Below are 18711 nucleotides of genomic sequence, written 5' to 3' on the forward strand. Positions count from 1 at the left end.
TATTAGCAATACAAAATGAGAAGAAAAAGATTTTAAAAATCAAGCAGGAATACACAGAAAAAATATATAACGGTTAAAATAACATAATAGGACATACAGCAGAAATGATACAGCTGAAGAACAAATTAGCAAACTAGAAGACCATGTATAGTAATCTCCTAGAAAGAAAAAAGGCAAAAAATGAAAATATTAAAGAAAAGCTAAGATATACAGAGGATGGAAATAGAAGATAATGATTTAGACAACAGGAATTATAAAAAGATAAAAATGAAAAGGATAAAATATTTAAAAACATAAAAAGATCAATTTTCAGCAATTAAAAACAAAGATTTTAAATAGAAAGGGCCCACAGAATACCAAAAGGAAAGATAAAAATAATATCTGCAACTAAAATTATAGTGACATTTTTAGAAATTTCTGTCTTTGATATTCATAAGCTTCCAGAGGGAAAGAATAGATCATACATAACGGCATCAAAAATCAGAATGATATCACATGTTTTAACAGGATATAAGGAGACAATAGAGTGTATTTTCAAAAACTTGAAGAAAATAACTTAAACCAAGAATAACATGCAGCCAAACTATCACTCAAATATGAAAGCACAATAAAAAAATCCAAATCCAGGAGATGTTCCAATCAATATACAAAATACAGGCGACTGAATACCTTGATAATGTTTGTTATATTTAACTAGATAGGGGGAGAAAGAGACACTGACACCACTAAGACCAAAAGAGAAAACATACTCATAAAAAAATTAAATATTGATGTAATATCAATGTAACAGGGGACGCAAATTGGGATGGGGAGACAAAAGGATGAGACAGCATACTAAAGTTCATGTCTTTAGGAGGTAGATATAGGTATCAATTAAATGTTTACTGTAGCACTATTCATAATAGCCAAGATATGGAATCAACCTAAGTATCTATCAACAGATGAACTGATAAAGAAAATGTGATATATTTACACAACAGAATATTCAGTATAACAAAGAATGAAAACCTGTCAATTGCAGCAATATGGATGAGCCTAGAGGACATTATGTTAAGGACATTATGTCGAATAAGCTGGGCACAGAGACGTCTACTGCATGATCTCACTCATTTGTGGAATCTACAAGAGTTGATCTCATAGAAGCAGAGAGTACAAGAGTGGTTACTAGAAGCTGGAAAGGATAAGGGGGAGGAGGAATGAGGAGCACATAATTACAGTTAAATAGGAGAAGTTAGTTCCAGTGTTCCATCCCACAGTAGGGCGGTTACAGTTAAAAATAATAAATTGTATATTTCAAAATAGCTAGGAGAGAGGATTTTAAAAGTTCTCACCACAAAGAAAGGATAAATATTTGAGGTGATGGATATGTTAATTATCCCAATTTGATCATTACCCAACGTATACATGTATCAAAAATCACACTGTACTCCATAAATATTAAAAATAAAACTTTAAAAATTTAAAATTTTTTTAAAAACCAAAAGGATTAAAAAGAAATATAGAATAGGGGAACACAGTGAAATGACAATTAAGATAGCACAAATAAGTCCAAATATATTAAAACTATTAGTAGATGCAAATGGACTAAACTCACCAATTAAAAGAAAAAGACTGACAAAATGGATTTTTAAAATCTATGAATTTTACAGGAGATACACTTCTAGCATGAACACCTGCAAAAATTGAAAGTAAAAGGACAGAAAAAGACATAGGCAAATAATAAGTAAGATAAAGCTAAAGTAGCTATATCACTATCAGATAAAATATACGTTAAAACAAAGAGTATTATTAGAGAAAGAGAGGGACAGCAATTTTAAATGAATGCACCCAATAAATAGCCCAATGCTATTTTTGCCCAATAGAATATATAAAGCAAAAATAGAACTACAGAGAGATATTAATAAGTCTATGATAATTGTTGGAAATTTCATCTACCTTTCTTAATTCTTGATAGGTCAAGCAAACAGAAAATCAGCAGGATCTACACAACACTATTATTAACTGAGAAAACTGGCATATATAGAATTCTACACCCAACAATTAAAAAAACTACATTTTTTTCTTAAGCACATATGAAACATTTATAAAAACTGACCATGTTCTAGGTCAAAAAGAACCCTTCAGTAAGTTTCAAAGGATAGATATCACACAGACCATAAGTATCATGTAGATGTCATATAAACCACTGTGTTATACACACTGCAATAAAAATTTTTAAGTGTCTCCACTTATTTGTGAAGTGAAAAACACTGCTAAAAACTCAAAGAGAAATCTGTGAGAATCAATTTTACATCACATTATAAACACAAATCAACTCCAAACGGTTTAACAACTTCATTAAAACTTTGAAACTCTTAACATCAAAGTGAATAACTTAGACCTCTGATTAAGGAGAGACACATAACAAGACAAAAAAGTACTGCTCATAAAAGACTGATAAATATGACTATATTAAAAATTTTTAAGAATTTAACGTGAAAGGACAAGTCATAAATTGGAAGAAGATTATGCAGTACACATAACTGAAAAAGAATTAGTATCAAGAATATATAAAGAATTTTTACAAATAATTTTGTAAAAAAAGCACAAGTACCCAGTAGAAAATGTACAAAACACAAGAACATCCAATGCAAAAAAAAAAAAGGAAACACACGTGACCAATAAATATGAAGTGCTCAACATCATTAGCGATCAAGGAAATGCAAATCAAACCACAATGGAATATCATTCATACATCTGGTTGATTGGCAAAAATTGTGTAAGTCTAGCAATACAAGTATTGGAAAAAATATCAATCCACAGATCTCTTATACATTCCTGATGAAAGTATATAGTGGTAAACAACTTTGGAAAACAATTTGACATCATATCCTGAAGCTGAACATTAACTTACCCTATGATCTAAAAATTCCACTGCTAAGTATATAAGCAAGAGAAACTCTCATACATGTACAAGAGCAACTACAAAAATACTCAACAACACTACTATTCACAATAGCAAAATCCTGCAAATAAATTAAATGCCCATTGCAATATTAAGAGAAAAAAGTCTCAAAATGGTACATATAACATGATATATCCTTTTATAAAGTTTAAAACAAAACAAAAAGCGTATTTCTTAGGAATACATACAGATACCATAAAACTTTATTGAAAGGACAACAAAATCAATATAAGAATGATGGTCACTTCAGTTGGAGGGAGGAGAGGTGTGGAATTGCAAAGGTGAGGAAAGTCAAGGATGACTATATACAAAATCAATACATTGTCAAGTAAATTGCTGTCATAATGGGTAAGCACATTTGTTGGTACTTATTATATTATTAAAAATAACTGAATGAATAAAAAGGACCATGCATGGACCAATAATGAGAGTGTCATGTCATAAATTAAGGATTATAATTAATTTGCACCTGAGATCTGAAGTGGGTTAAAAAAAAAAATGAAGAATTGTGAAGCCAGGATTCAGATCTGTTTCAGGAGCCATTTAGAAAAAACTTAGAAACATTTTATACAATATTGAGTACAAGTGCTAATTTTATTTTAATATGTTCAAACTAATAATCATAATTTTTATTATTTAAACACAGGCAGTTATTTTGTATTTTTTTTATATAAACAAGATAAGCCTTTGGAAAAACAGAAATGTGCAAAAAAAAGATAATCTCATTAGGAATATTCTGGTATATTTCCATTCTTCTTTGCTGATTTTACAGAAGTGTATTTTAAAGATAAAATCGTATTCTTTATACAATCCTATATCCTATTTGTTCATATAACATTGTTATATGATTCTTCCCATGGCTCTGATTCATTTCAATTTAATATTCCAACCTATATTCCAAGACTGATATAAAATAATTTTCTTAGCTATTCTTTTATTGATGGTCACTTAGACCATTTCCCAGTTCTCCACTATTGTAAATAATTATGTGATGAACATCTTTGGGAACAAATAATTTGGTATATTTTGTATTATTTCCTCAGGCTAGATTACCCAAAGTAAAATTACTAATCAAAAGGAACTACCATCACATTAGTAAGCACTTAATTACTTCATAGGAAGTACAGCACATGTCAGATACTGTTCTCAAAGTGCTTTACATTGGTTAACGCATTTAATCCTCATAATAATTCTATGAAATAAGAACTATTAATATCCCCATTTTACCGATATGCATAGAGAGGCACACAGAGGTTAAATAACTTGCCCAGTATCACATAGCTTGAATTCCAACAATACAGCCCCAGAGTCTATGCTCTTAGCTACTATGCTATACTCTATTTCTGGAGGTACAAAATAATAATAATAATAATAATAATGATTGCTGAAAACAGCATTAAACATAAATTCCCACTAAACTACATCTTGATATAAGATGGCTGAGTTACTCTGATCCTCTAGCCCTCAGAGAAATTAATTATAGTGCTTCCTCTATACCCCATACCTAAATGCTATACGCATTAAGGTATGAAGCCAAATTTTGACTCTTTTTCAGCCAGTCAAGAATGACTCTAAAAATGCTATATACACATATATACATTTAGAATAAGTGTGCTATATTTGGCACCAAAAAATAAAATCTGGCTAAATTAATTAAAATTCCAGCAATTTTGTAAGAAACTATGCTTTATACTATCTCAAAGATTATTTAAGCAAATGAAAATCTTTATTTACCAACCATACCAAGGATGTGAAGGCTTGATTTAAAAAGCCCAGTTTACATACCTTTTCGTACCCAATCTCCAGTATGAATATTTATAGTCACACCCACTAAATTACTACTTCGTTGTCTTTTTTCCCAGAGAAAATCAAGAGCTTTTCTTGCATATTCCTATAATTATAAAAAGAGAAAAGCATACTTAAAGAATTGCATGTCTTTGACAAATAGGAAACAAACAAAAATCAAAGGCTCTAAGGATATTTTAGGAATTCAGTAAAATTCCTAAGATAACAATTTATAATATAAATTTCCTTAAAAGTCAAATTTGGCTTTTTTTCAGCAAATCAGTCTAGTTAAAAATGACTCTAAAACTGCTATTTAGTGGCAGTGATCTCGCTTTGAGACCATCCATGTTCATCTACTCTTGTAATATAGGTTCACATTCACACACATGTATTATTAAGTTATATTAATTGCTTACATAATTAAATGCACTTCCATCACTTAAATGCAGAGTGAAATCTCCTATTCTTATTGAGAAAATTGGAAGAGAATTTCAAAGTTGGTATGCTATCTTTGAAACAGTCATTTTGGATCCTACTTTTTAAGTGGCATGCAACTTTGTCAGTAAAAAGTTAGTAAACCAACTAGATTCTGAATATTTATTTGATAATATCAAACTTATAACTTTATAATATTTTTATCCATTGGAGCCTAAATTAAAATGACTTCTGATCAAATTTTTGACTTTGGAAGAAAAGATGATACAAAGTATAAAAGCAAAGGGCACATACAAGTTAAGTTTCTAAATTAATTTCAGAGCATGAACCTATTTAGGATTGCAGAAGACTTCTACAAAAGAAAAAAATCATTAGACCACTTTGTCACTCATAGATTTAAAAACAGTGTAAAATAGTTTTAACTCTTGATTCAACTGATTTATGCTGATTTTTAAAAAATCAGATTACAGCTTTAATTAAATAACAGAATTTCAGATGTGGAAAGCTTCATACAGATTATGTTTACCTACTCGTATTTTATTACTATGAAAATAGGCACAGAGAAATTAAAGATTTAACCAAAGTTTAAAATTGAATTACAGGACAACTAATAGTCGAATTCAGATCCCTTTATATGTTAAACCAAGGGTCAGCAAACTTTCTGACAAGAGCCAGATAGTAATTATTTTATGCATTATGGGTCACACAGTCACTGTCATGATTACTCCACTCTACCATGGTAGCACAAAAGCAGTCATAGACAAAAATAAACAATTGAGCATAACTGTGTTCGAATAAAACTTTATTTACAAAAATGGACAGTGGCTAGACTTAGGCCGCAGACTATAGTTTGCCAACCCTGTATTAGGTTGATGCTCTGTCAACTGCATCAGGTTGCTTCTCTGAAAATAAATTACTGTATATTAAAGAAGTAAAAAAAACAAAAACAAAAACAAAATGAACTCCAACAGATTTACTCATAAACACAAAACAGGCCAGTGGAAAGAGTATGGGATTTGAATTCAGAAAGACATGGATTCTAATTCCAGTTCCACTCATTCACCCACTAGCTGTGCAGGTCTCTTATCCTCTTTGAGTCTCATTTTCCTCACCTATAAATGCATCAATATCTCAGACAGTTTGTAGTTCATTTTAAATTAGAAAGTATACAAAAGTGTTATACTTTTTAATGAAGGGAACATACCAGTCAACAGGTATAGAATAAAATTTTAAGTTTAAAAGACTACCAATCAAACATGATATATCTGTCCTCAAGACATTTCAACATACAGACATATATACACACAAAGGCACACATACACATAAAGACCATTTGGCTTATTTTATTTACATTCAGATCCAATATCTGTAATGCTGGTATGTATTCCATATTTCTGCTTGCTCTACATGTGTAATTTGTTGAATTTTTAAAAATTCACCGAAGTCATATATTTGAAAAAGAGGGTATTTGGTGTTACTTTTACGCTACAGTGACATGCTTAAATAATTAGATTTTTTTTAATGTGAGGCATAGCTAGCCCACAACAAACTACGTGAGCTATATTAAGTCTTTTGGATAATGAATAACATTTCCCTTGGTGTTAACAAATCTACAAATTAGACACTCAAATGAGTGCAAAAATTTCACTATGTTTTAGAAGATTAGTGAAGGTTTCAGGAATGCAATAGACAATCTGGAAGTGAACAAATAAAACACAGAGTCATAGTATTTCATATAAGACATTTATGATATCAAGGAGCCATCTAATTAATATAAGTCATATGGCTAAAAAATCCTCTAAGAATAAACCTAAAAATTTACAGTTCATGAACAAAATGCAAAGTTGTATTTAACATAGCTACCTAACAATGACTTCTCTGCTTTTGACAATTAAAACCTATGTAACAGAATTTAGACAAAAAAAAGTTCACTGTTAAAATAACAGTAATTCTCAAATTGATAATCCTAATACTTATCCAATGAAGATCAGATAATAAAGTTAGCTATGCCCAATACCCAGGATATCAAAGACCATGAAAAGCAAACCTCAAATATTGTTGCTCCTGTGAATCGACTTAAAGCAGCAAACTCAAGGATCAAGGTACCTGCACAAGCTGTACAGGTATCTGTCTCAGTTCCTGTCCGGGCTTCTGGTTTTCTGATGCCAAACTTTAAATTAATCTAAACACAATTAGAAGATTATCATTAGCAATTATCAAGAAAAAATGACTTCCTTAGAAGAAACTACTTTTCAATCAAAACTTTTTACCAAATCATGAAAATAATTCACAAAATACCTAAACACTGAAATTCAATCTGATGATCTTTGTGACTTTCCATTAACATCTAGGGAAATATATTCTAAGCACATAATACTCACGCAGTAAATAATTTTTCACTTAGTTCCTTCCTGGATGATATCAAAATTCATCATATCATTACAACAATTACTTAGAGAAAACACCTTCTATAACAATTTTGTTCTCTGGACAGTTTGAACTATTTAGTATAGGAATAGAGAAGCAGACCAGCCTTAAAAGAAATCAGGTTTAATTGAGAATTATGAAAAACAAGTACTATGTTAAATAGTTCTTCACACAGACAACAACTGATTGTTATGGTACATATTTAAAAAGAGATTAAAATTTAGTTTATCAGTTTCATAAGTTTTAGAGTACTGACTATACTGCCTTGCTAGCAGCCTAACAATTCAAGGAAATTTTTTTTTCAAAAGTTATTTCTTTTGTAACTCAAAGACAACCAAATAAGACTACAGTATAAACCCAGATTATCTAGAACCACACTGATCAGAAACTGATTAAAATTATAATATATTTCAGCAATCTAAATAAACAACAACCACAAAAAGGCATATGCCAAGGATTTAGCATACAAAAAAAATCAAAAACAAAACATCATGGGTATGTTCTCAGGGCAGTTATTATTCAAACTCCATAAAGGCAAGCTCACATAAATTTATAATTCAATTTATCTGCAGAAATCGATTGTTGGGTATGCCTATTTCCTCAACAGTGTCCAACTGACAGATTCTAGGGAGTTCTGCAGACCCTCTCATGGGGAGTCGATCACTATATGCTGTCTTCAGTACTGCCATTTATCTCACTTCCTAGAATGTCACTTGAGGCGTTTCCACATGCTATTAGCCTGGCAGTAGCCCTCCATGCCCACCCAAATTCATAATTATCCCTACCATTTGTACTTCTGGATGATTAGTTTTAGGTAGTTCTGCACCAGGAACAAGAATGGAAAATATCTCCTGCCCTCTTTATGCTGCCTATATCCCTATCTATAGAACTAAAATTGAAAATTGATGTTAAGAATAATAAACTTGATATTAAGAATAATGACCTTAAAATAAAGCAATCCTCAATAACAAAATAAGGATTAACTACACTAAGGTAAAGTATAATAATTTTTATAAATATTTGCAATAAGCTAACAGTGAAAAACATTTTCTGGTTATTTCCACCAATTACTACAATCAACTGATCAATATTTAATAATTAATTACCTACTATGTGGTGGATATTATGGTAAGATACAAAGAAATAGACCCTTGCCTTCAAGGAACTTAAAATCCAGACAGAGCAAATAAAACAATTGTGAAAATAGAGAAGATAATAATGGAAAGTCACAAATAAATGCCAAACAAACGGAACTGACAAAAAAAAATGCTAATATCTAAAATTCAGAGGAAGAAATACCACTGGCTGGGGAGTAGTTGAGAGCTAAGAATGGCAAAGTCCAGGGAGTAGCCATGAGAAATCAAAAGCAAGACAAAAATAAACATTTGTGTTCCATTTTTAGTATCTTTTTTTTAAAAAGTAGGTATCTTAAATCATTTAAGGTTTAATACATTAAAAATATTTAAGATGTCTGTATATTGAAATACAGCCTTTACTATCCCAAGATGACTGCTACAAAATTGTGTAAAAGGACTATTTCTTAACACAACTATCTAAAATATTAGATCATTTCAATCCTGTATGCTGAAGATAAATAGTATCAAACAACTTTTAAATGCAAAACCAAGATCCATTCCTTTCTCTAGGGGGGCACTGCCATTTCCACAAGACAGGGGAAAAAGGTTCAGTGCTTTTTTTGCTTATGGGCATCCTCTTGTTGACATTTGATCTACAGGGTGATAGACAGGTTTCTGTCCTCCTGCTGAGGCTGTAAATGTCTGGGTGTGAAGAGGGCACTGGTAGTAGCATCCATGTACTACTGCAGAAGTTAGAAACAAGGAGCTTACTGCCCTGCTTACTTAAAAGGCTTAGGACAAAAAGAAACAAAAGTATGATAAAGGTTTTGTGCTTGGAAGGAATTCAGAATCGGGTTCCTCCGGATCCTATGTTCCTGAGAGTCACAAAGCTGTTTTAAACAGAAAGCTTTTTTACTGAAAGGTAAAAGTATATATTACCTACAGTAAGTATATCTACACTATCTGCTACACTAGAAAATCCTTAAAATATGTATAAATCGTAATGGAATTCCTATTAACCTTATGTTTTATGGATATAATAATACTCAACCTTAGCAATGAGGTCCTATCTGAAAAGCTAGCAACTTACTTTTAAATATCTTTGAGGAAATGACATTACAAAGTGTGGACTAGCTCTAGGGCTTATATATGAGTTTAAAAAATGACCATTAACTCTTACAATAGCATTACTGTCTAGCAAATTCTTCTGAATTAAAACCAGTAAGGCAAATACTATCAATTATGTATGCATATCTAAGAGAGACTGATTACACAAATATTCATGGGCAAAATCAGTATTTATTAAATATGTATAAGGAAAGATGGGAAGGCAGTTATTTTCTTCTGTAATCCTCTTCTAAAAAATAACTTAAAATCTTCTTGATACTTCAGAGGATAAGAGAATTATCTAAGTTTTTTTGTTTTACTATAATGCTCATAGTATCTTCTGTTTACATCCTTCGCCTGCTTATCATATTATGACAAAAGTGAAGGAATGCTAGATATTCCTCAATATCAGTAACTTCATTTATAACAAAAACTAAAAATTTTTGCTAAGAGTAAATTCAATTAAATAAGTGTTGATATAGTGTTTAAAATAACTTTGCTTTTAAATTTAATGTGCTAAGAAAAAAATGATTGACAAATTTAACTATACAAATAGGCAAAATTCACATTAAAATATGAATCCATTTTTATCCTCATTAAATTGGCAAAAGAATGATCATACACAGTGTTGGCAATGGTACAATGACACATTTACTTTTAGACAGTACTGAGGAAGGAGAAAAGTAGAATCTTTCTGGAAAGCAATTGATAATAAGTAACTGAAGTCTTAAAAAGCATTCCCTACTCTGACTTATTATTTCCTCTTCTAGTAATTTATCCTAAGGAAGAAAGAAGAAATGTACAAAAAAGATGTGTATAAAAATGTTCACAGAAGAGCTATTTAAAATATCAAAAACTAGAAATATGAATAATAAGAGATTTAATTCTAGTCTGTTTCATTAAAAAAAAAGTGCTTGTCATGACCCACTAAATTGATGGGTAAATCAACTGGTTGTGACCTACAATTTGAAAAGCACTGCCCATATCATGCTGTATCTCTAGTCAAAGATGACTTTTTGATAGACGAAATGAGCCTTATTGGATTTATACTAGTAGAGAAGTCATGCCAGGTAACAGAGATGTCTAAAGGCATAAACTTAAAAAAAAAAAACCTAGGGATTTTGGCGGATGCTATAGATTGTTTTGGCTGAAATGGCACAATGATTTCACTAGGGTATAGGAGTACAAGAGAACATCAAAAAGTCCACTGCCAAACTATAATGAATTCTGAAAGTTAAAGGATACTCAATACGATAGCTAGAGTCAGTAAAACTTTTGAAGATAATTTGATAGAAATTATTTGTTAATAATTTTAAGTTTTCAAGGGCCCTGAACCAGAAAGAAAAGAGTAAGATAGGTATTTACAGTAGCTTAGAAATAAAATTATATTGGCATCAACTAGCATAGCATTGATAAGAAAAGAAAGAAAAAAATAGATAGAACTTGGTAATGGCTGAAGTGTCTGACTTGGATAAGAGGGAAGAGTTAATAGTGTTAATAAAGAATGAAGTAAGTCAAGAGATAGAGTTCTTTCCATCTTCAACGGCTTCTTTCCCTCTGCTTTAAATATAAAATTTCCTTGGGAGAAAAAAAAACAAAAAACCTCCCTCAACTCACTCTGATGCCAACTCTCTTTTAACTATCAACACAGAAATCTCAAAATGAGTGATCCACACCTACTTACTTTTCCCCTACTCTGAATCCTTTTCCCCCTTTATTCTACCACACTACATCCTCCTTCAAGGCCCCGTGTGCACCTAATTCTCCTAAAGTTTTCTAGAACATCTCCTCCTTCTGAAGCTCCCTTGTTTGGATTTTATAATACCATACAATGCATCATGGTTCTCCTATATCTCTGAATATTCCCCCTTTCACTGGCTCTACTCCCTCCTCCTGCCGCCCTCTGTCCTGTGTTCTCTCTATACTCTCCTTTGGAGAGTTCACATCTACCTGCTCTCATTGCTTCAACTGTATCTTCCTCACAAATAACTCTCTGCCCAAATTCTAGCCTAGCATCTGTTTCTTTCTTCTGCAACATAATCTAATTTGATCTACAGTGACACAAAAAAGCTTAAACTAATCTAATTCTCACATCACTCAAATATAAGTTAATTGAAATGTCAATGTTAATTTCTTATACAATTTTGAAGCATTTTTTTCCATCCTTGAGCAGGTGGATGGAACAATGGCTCTGATGACAAAAACTCATTTTGTAAAACAGCAAAGAAAGTATATAAAGACTGTCATATTTTTCAGAACTACTTACTCTTGGGTAAGGAAGGCCACTGGTAGTATTAAAAGCTGGTAACAGTTTGTAACCCAATTGCTTTGCCATTTGGAGAAGCTCGTCACTGTACCACTGCATGTATTCGCCTTTTTCTTTCAGCATGATTGCCAGTGAGTGTCCACCCAAAAGACCCCTGTGATGAAAGGTGAAACATTATCCACATCTTACAGATTCTTAAAAGTTACCACCTAGAAAGGTGTGGGTATCTTGTTACCAGCAATTTAGAATACTTAAGACTGCAGAAGAACTTCATTCTTTACCTAACACTGACTACTCATTTTACAGCAAACTATTATGATTACATAGCCAATATATTAAAAAAAAAAAAAAAAAAAAAAAAAAAAAGATCAGCTGCTCTATCCTGTTGTAAAGTGTTTGGCATTCTTAAATATCTTAAATTTCCTTAAAACAAAGAACATCCTAGACAACATCACATTTATTTTAACAAATTTGACAAATTTAATTTTAACAAATTTTAAATTTAAAAATCTAATTATATCACCATGAAATCTTTAACTCTCTTAGCATAACATTTAAAAAATTAAAAACAACCCTTCACTTTATACTAAATGTAATAGAATAATAAACTCTGTGAAAAGCTATATAACTATTTCTTATATTTGATTGAAGAGTAGACTCACTTTGCCTGACAAATGGAAATATGTTACAATAACACAAAAGTAATCATTAAATGTAAAAATTTAATAATGTTCAAACTAGAATTAATAAATTCTGTAATTCCATATTTTTAAATATCCCAAGAGCAATTAAAACTGTTTAATTGGGAGGCAATCCTATAAATTCAGTTTCATTTGACTGAAGAGGTACTTGGCTAAGGTTAGCAAATTATGTAAGCTAGAGAAAAACCTATGATATAGCTAATATGACAATTGTTCAGTCTAGAGTCCCTTTTTAACAATAGACAAAGATCACCTCTGATTTAGGTCTACAACTATTTCCAAAGTCTGCTGCTGTCTGTGACTGATACAGTGTAAGGTTATCCTTCAGCCCCTGTGTTCCATAATACCCCAACTTTTATTTTTTAAACATAAGAAACTTCTTGATTTATTGCCATCAAGAAATAAACAGTATACTCTAAGCTTTTCTGTTATTAAAATTATAGCCTTAGTGTCTTCCATACTTACCCAAGAACTCTGATGTTTGTTTCAAAGACTGATACAACTACATCATTATCTAAATTAACATCTCTTAAAACTTTTCTCACCGCATCTTCAAATTCTTTAGTTTTATTTAATACCTAGGAGAAGAAAATTATTAAATAAAATTCTTTTCTACCAAGTCAAGGAGAAAACGTCTTCAGAACAAGCTACTAAAAAGCAAGTTAGTATACTTTATGACTCTAAAGAGTGAAACATACAAAATAATATTTCCCTTAAGTATGTTATAAAAACATGATAATGTCTAAAACCGAAAAAATTAAGTACCTAATTATATTATATAGCATCTTTATACACTTCTTTTCTAGATACACTGAAGTATCATTAGGACTTCAAAACAATCATCATCAGACCTGCTATTGGTATCTTAATATATAACCTATGACCTACAGCTACATGAGGTGGGATTTGGTTTCTAAGTCAAAACAAAACGAAAAAAACTATCCTATTGAACAAACACCACTTTAAAAGTTGCTTACTCTCAGAAGAAAGCACTTTCTTCAGGGCATGACTAACTGATCCCAAACCATACATAAGCTGCCATCTGCACCCTACGGATGCCCCATCCACTAACTAAGGAGGCAGTACAATGTTGCAATCAAAAACAAGCCTGGATTTGAATTCTTGTTCTTTTCATTCACTACCTATGTGATCCCAGCCAAGTTATTTATGTCTCTGAACCTATTCCTTCATATACAAAAAGAGGAAACACCTACTCTTATAGGGCTGTTTTTTTAAATGAGATAATATATGCAAAGTACTTTTAGTAAGTATCTGACTGAATAAGCATTTTAAATCATTACCATTATTACCATGCAGCTTTACAATCCTAACTAAATTGAGAACTCTGTGGATTCTTGCAATGAGCTCCATGAAGGGGTAACTGTCATTACATAAGCTGCTTTGATTTTTTCCATATTAATTAAGGCCATAAGATTAGATGCATTAAAAGTTTTCCTTTACATAACTGCTTCATCTTTTTTTGTTTGACAATATTTTGCAGTGCTTTTAAACTTGATATGATAGTTTCACTAAAAATTCTAATTTTTAGGTATAAAGCATTTCATAAACATATCTGCCTATAATTCAAATAAAAGCAAAATGTAGGGTAAGTCCTAAGTAAAACATACTATGAAACCTGACTTTAGATTTACTGCTTTCCCTTCTCAATCTCAAAGTCCAACTAAACTCTGTCTCATATCGATGCATACTGAATGAAACACAATTATTCTACTCTCCCCACCCTCCATACCCACATGCTTTTAACATCACTTTGTTAATCTCATTCTTCTCCCAAAGTCTATCTCCTGAGAATTTTCCCTCTTAACGTCTTCTAACTTGCACTCATACTTCTTTCCATGTATTTTCTTTAAGGTCTAAACTGCTTCTCTAACTGAAAAAATGGCTTTTTTCCCTTCTCTCCAAAATCGAAACAACCAAGAATAGTACCAGTACATTTGTTTCATATAATAATAAAAATGTGAGGAGTTCTCTTTGTCCATAATTAGCGAGAAAACTCATTCTAAGCTCCGTTATTTAATCATTTTCTTAAGCTCCTAGCTGATAACAAAGGATGAACGAATGTCTTATCCTTTCCCCCATTATCTTTGTTTCAATTCTTCTCTTCCTATTGATTTCACAGTAATGTTGAAATTAAAGATAAGCTTAAAGTTTTAGTGCTTGACTCCATTGCAATCAATAGAAACTAGATGGCTGGAATTATGAACAGTTTCAATTTGAAGATCAAACTATGACAAGAGAAATTCTACTTATATTATAAAATAAAATAAAAACAATAGGCTGTGTATACTGCTACAAGTGATATGTCTTAATATTTTCAAATTATTGAATCAAAATGAAAAAATAATCACAAAGTAAATTAGAAACATTAATACTTTTACTGACAGAATGTACAAGATAGCATTCCTTCTAAAAGCAGTAAAAACTTTCAAAGTACTTTAATTTCCTTTAATTCTTCTGTATAAATTAAAAAGTAAATTTTTAAGATAATGATAAAAATTCAAAATAAATTCGTCCATTTCAAAATGAGGCTGACATATAAATAAGTTACTTTGATTATTCCCACTTGAAAAGACTGAAATTTGACGTTTTTATAAAGCATCATTTTTTAAATGTCTGTAAGACTACATCAATTTTTCTTCTTGACTCCTCTTGAAGACAGCATCAATAAAGAGGAGTTACTTATCTGATTGTGAAACAAAGATCAGTAAGAAATAAGACCTTTTAGTTAATAGCAACCAATATCTACAGTAAGCCCTTCTGAGGTGAAAACAGCGGCCCACAGAAGTTTAATAACTTGGCCAACGTCACATATGTCAATATTATGTGATCACTTCCTATTGCTCCCAGCCACAAGAAGCCAGAACTCAGGCTACACCACAGCCTCATTACTCAAAGTGTGATCTGCTGAACACCATCAGGAATGCTGACTCTTCGGCCCCACCTTGTATCTGCTGGATCAGCATCTGCATTTTAGCAAGATTCCTAGGCAACTGGTAGTACACTGAAGTTTAAAAAGCACTGCATCACTGTACATTGGCTCAAAATATTTACCATACATCAGAATCACCTGGAATCCTGTTTAAAAACAGAGGGCCGGGCTTCACTCCCAGATGAGGATAAGGTGCCTGGGATGAGGCCCATTTCTAACAAGTTCCCATGTAATGCTGATGCTGCTGGTCCGGGGACCTTATATTTTGAGAACCAGTACTAAAGTGTATAATTGGTATAACCTGAAGGATATAACCTTTAAACAGCTGCCCAATTAGAGAGGCCAACAGATTACTAAATGTGGGAAAGTTATGCAGCCTGGAACCACGTCTTCTCCTACATTTCTGACATTTTTAAAAGCACATATGATAACTAAGGTCCATGTTCATGAAAAGCAACTAATAACTTACATAGAAATGATGGGGAACCTGTTATATGGAAAGATAAAGCCAAGATGACAGAATGAGGAATAAATTTAAGTGCACCGATCGTCTTTCCTAACCCCACTTCTGCTTCTCACTTACTCCCTCATACCAAAGTAGACCTGATGTGTATAACCCAGCTACTGTCCAAATAAATAACACCACTGAGTTTCTCCCAAAGTGGGACAGTGCCTCCCAGGACATTTTGTATATCTTTTTCTCCTTCCCTATTATATCAGTAAACTTAGGACTACTAAAGCAAAAACAAGTCATACGATATTCTCTCTCATAGTTATTACAATATAGTCTGCACATTCCATTAATCTCTGAAAAATGAATTCATGACTTTCAAAACCCTGACCCAGCTAAAAAGGTCTGAACAACAATGGTTTTCTCAACTATAGCTGTATTTTAGAAATAAAGAGAAGCTTTAAAAGAATAAATATCAATGTTCCGCCCCGCTCCAGAAAACTTAGAATAAATTGAAAGGGGATTTTGTCTTTAAAACTTCACAGATGATCATCCTAAGCCACTGTTAGAGTTGAGAATTTTTGTTCTTAAAAAAAATAAATAAAAAGGCTCCCATGAACTCCTGTGAAAGAAGAATATAGAAACAACATCAGGAAGAAAAACCTGGTTCTGAAAAATTTCTGCCATCCCAAAGATTTTGTCTGCTTTTTAAATATTATTCAGCACTTGGAACATTAACTCAAAGTTGAGAATTATGCTTTAAGGAAAATCCTCAAATGGGACTGGCCGGTTAGCTCAGCTGGTTACAGTGCAGTGTTATACCACCAAGGTCAAGGGTTCAGGTCCCTGTACCAGCCTGCCACCAAAAAAAAAAAAAAAAAATCCTCAAACAAGACTACTTTTATACCATAATGATCTAGGAGCAAAAAACTAGGAAGATATTGTATTTAGAAATGATGACATCTGGAACTCAGTCCTTCTCCTCTGTCATTCCAAACAGTCCTGAACCAGAATTAATTAAAATAATTTCTGCATTACATGAGTCTGAAAAGGAGAGCCAAGAATTGATCACTTAATGCTAAAAATCACTGCTGGGAAAAATAAATTTTTGTCTATGAACACAGCATGTAAAGATTGTAATTTAATAATTTCAGTATAATTGTGGCATGTCATTATGGAACAAGAATATCAATGTATTTTCTAAAATTACTTTCCTCCAATAGCTTCAACCTCCTTATCCAAAGAGGATAAAACCTTCCTGAATAAGATGCCATCACATAAGCTGACATACTCATAAATTATTTGGATATCTCCATTATTCCACATAATTCCACTTGGTATTCTCTTGACATAAATCAACAGTGTGAAAGATTTATTTAGAAGCAAAGATCAGAACATCTTAAATTCTGAAGGCTTCTATTCCATACTTACTGTGTTATGACTATATTCACAATACTTGAGTGTATATATTATGAAATTTATAAAATGAGTAAATCCAAGAAGAATCAAACCTACCACAAGAGTATCCAAAGAATCAATCAGTGTCAGGGAAAATCTAAGAAAAAAGTATAACGAGATATGAAACATTAGAAGTCTAAATATTTTAGCAATAAATGTATAAACAGACTTAGCTACATCCTACTGACTGGCAGTTTCTATTAAACTAGTGCTTCCACATAACCATAGCACAGTGTAACCTATAAAGCAATGAAAGAAACTGAAAAGCCTTTACATTTATGTTCAATGTATCCACATATCTTTCAAGACTTATTGAAATATTCATTAGCTCTTTTCAAAACAAAAAAAGATATTAAAGCATCAACACCTTATAATGTATTAATGACTTTACATACATTTCAAAAGTTACATAAAATGTATATATAATTTAAAAGTTACAGCAGAACAAATTGATTTTTTACAAAAGATAACGGGAGGGAATAAAGAAGCTTAACATAATACTTAAAGCAGTCTTTAAAATTTAGCCAATCCCCAGAAATACAATTGTCAACTGCCTCTAAGAAGTCCAAGACTTGGGTACTTTGAGACACCATGCTATGCCTTGTGTTAACACTCACTTTCCCAAGGCATCATCGACATCACCCCGACTTGGCTCCTGGCCTCTAACACGACCTCTACAGGTTAAAGGCATGAGTTCATCAGCTGGGTAAGCATGTTCCTGCAAGGAAAACCTTAATAAGTCACTAGGAAAAATAAGAGAAAGCACACATCATTTAGAGAATATGACCTTTTCACAGTTAAAAAGAAAAAAAAAGTAAAATAAACATCAGTCAAAAGTTGTACTATCTTTACAGTCTATGGAATCTTTTAAAAAATTGTTAAGTTACAAATGTAGTACATGCTTGAAACCAATTCAAACACAAAAAAGAAATTTCTTTTAAAAATTTATAATCTGCTTCCCCTACTGCAATCTCACTCTCCAGGGTAACAACTGTTAAGACCGGCATTTATCCGTCCAGGTTCATCAACATACATTCAAACACACACACACACACACGTATTATTTTAAAATTTCATTTACAAACAGGTGCTCGTGCCATATGCACATATT

General features: G+C 31.8%; 1 protein-coding gene across 1 annotated transcript in view; it reads right to left on the reverse strand.

Annotated features, from left to right (window-relative positions):
- EDEM3 (ER degradation enhancing alpha-mannosidase like protein 3) overlaps positions 1-18711 on the reverse strand; it is a 72232-nt gene that overhangs the window by 36382 nt on the left and 17139 nt on the right. Inside the window, exons 3-8 of the mRNA XM_063105301.1 lie at positions 18218-18318; positions 17658-17697; positions 13207-13319; positions 12041-12194; positions 7212-7346; positions 4730-4835 (exon numbers count right to left, since the gene is read on the reverse strand). Coding sequence (XP_062961371.1) covers positions 4730-4835; positions 7212-7346; positions 12041-12194; positions 13207-13319; positions 17658-17697; positions 18218-18318 — 649 coding nt within the window. The remainder of the gene's footprint in view (positions 1-4729; positions 4836-7211; positions 7347-12040; positions 12195-13206; positions 13320-17657; positions 17698-18217; positions 18319-18711) is intronic.

The sequence above is a fragment of the Cynocephalus volans genome, chromosome 8, assembly GCF_027409185.1.
Source record: "Cynocephalus volans isolate mCynVol1 chromosome 8, mCynVol1.pri, whole genome shotgun sequence".
In the NCBI taxonomy this organism is placed as follows: Eukaryota; Metazoa; Chordata; class Mammalia; order Dermoptera; family Cynocephalidae; genus Cynocephalus; species Cynocephalus volans.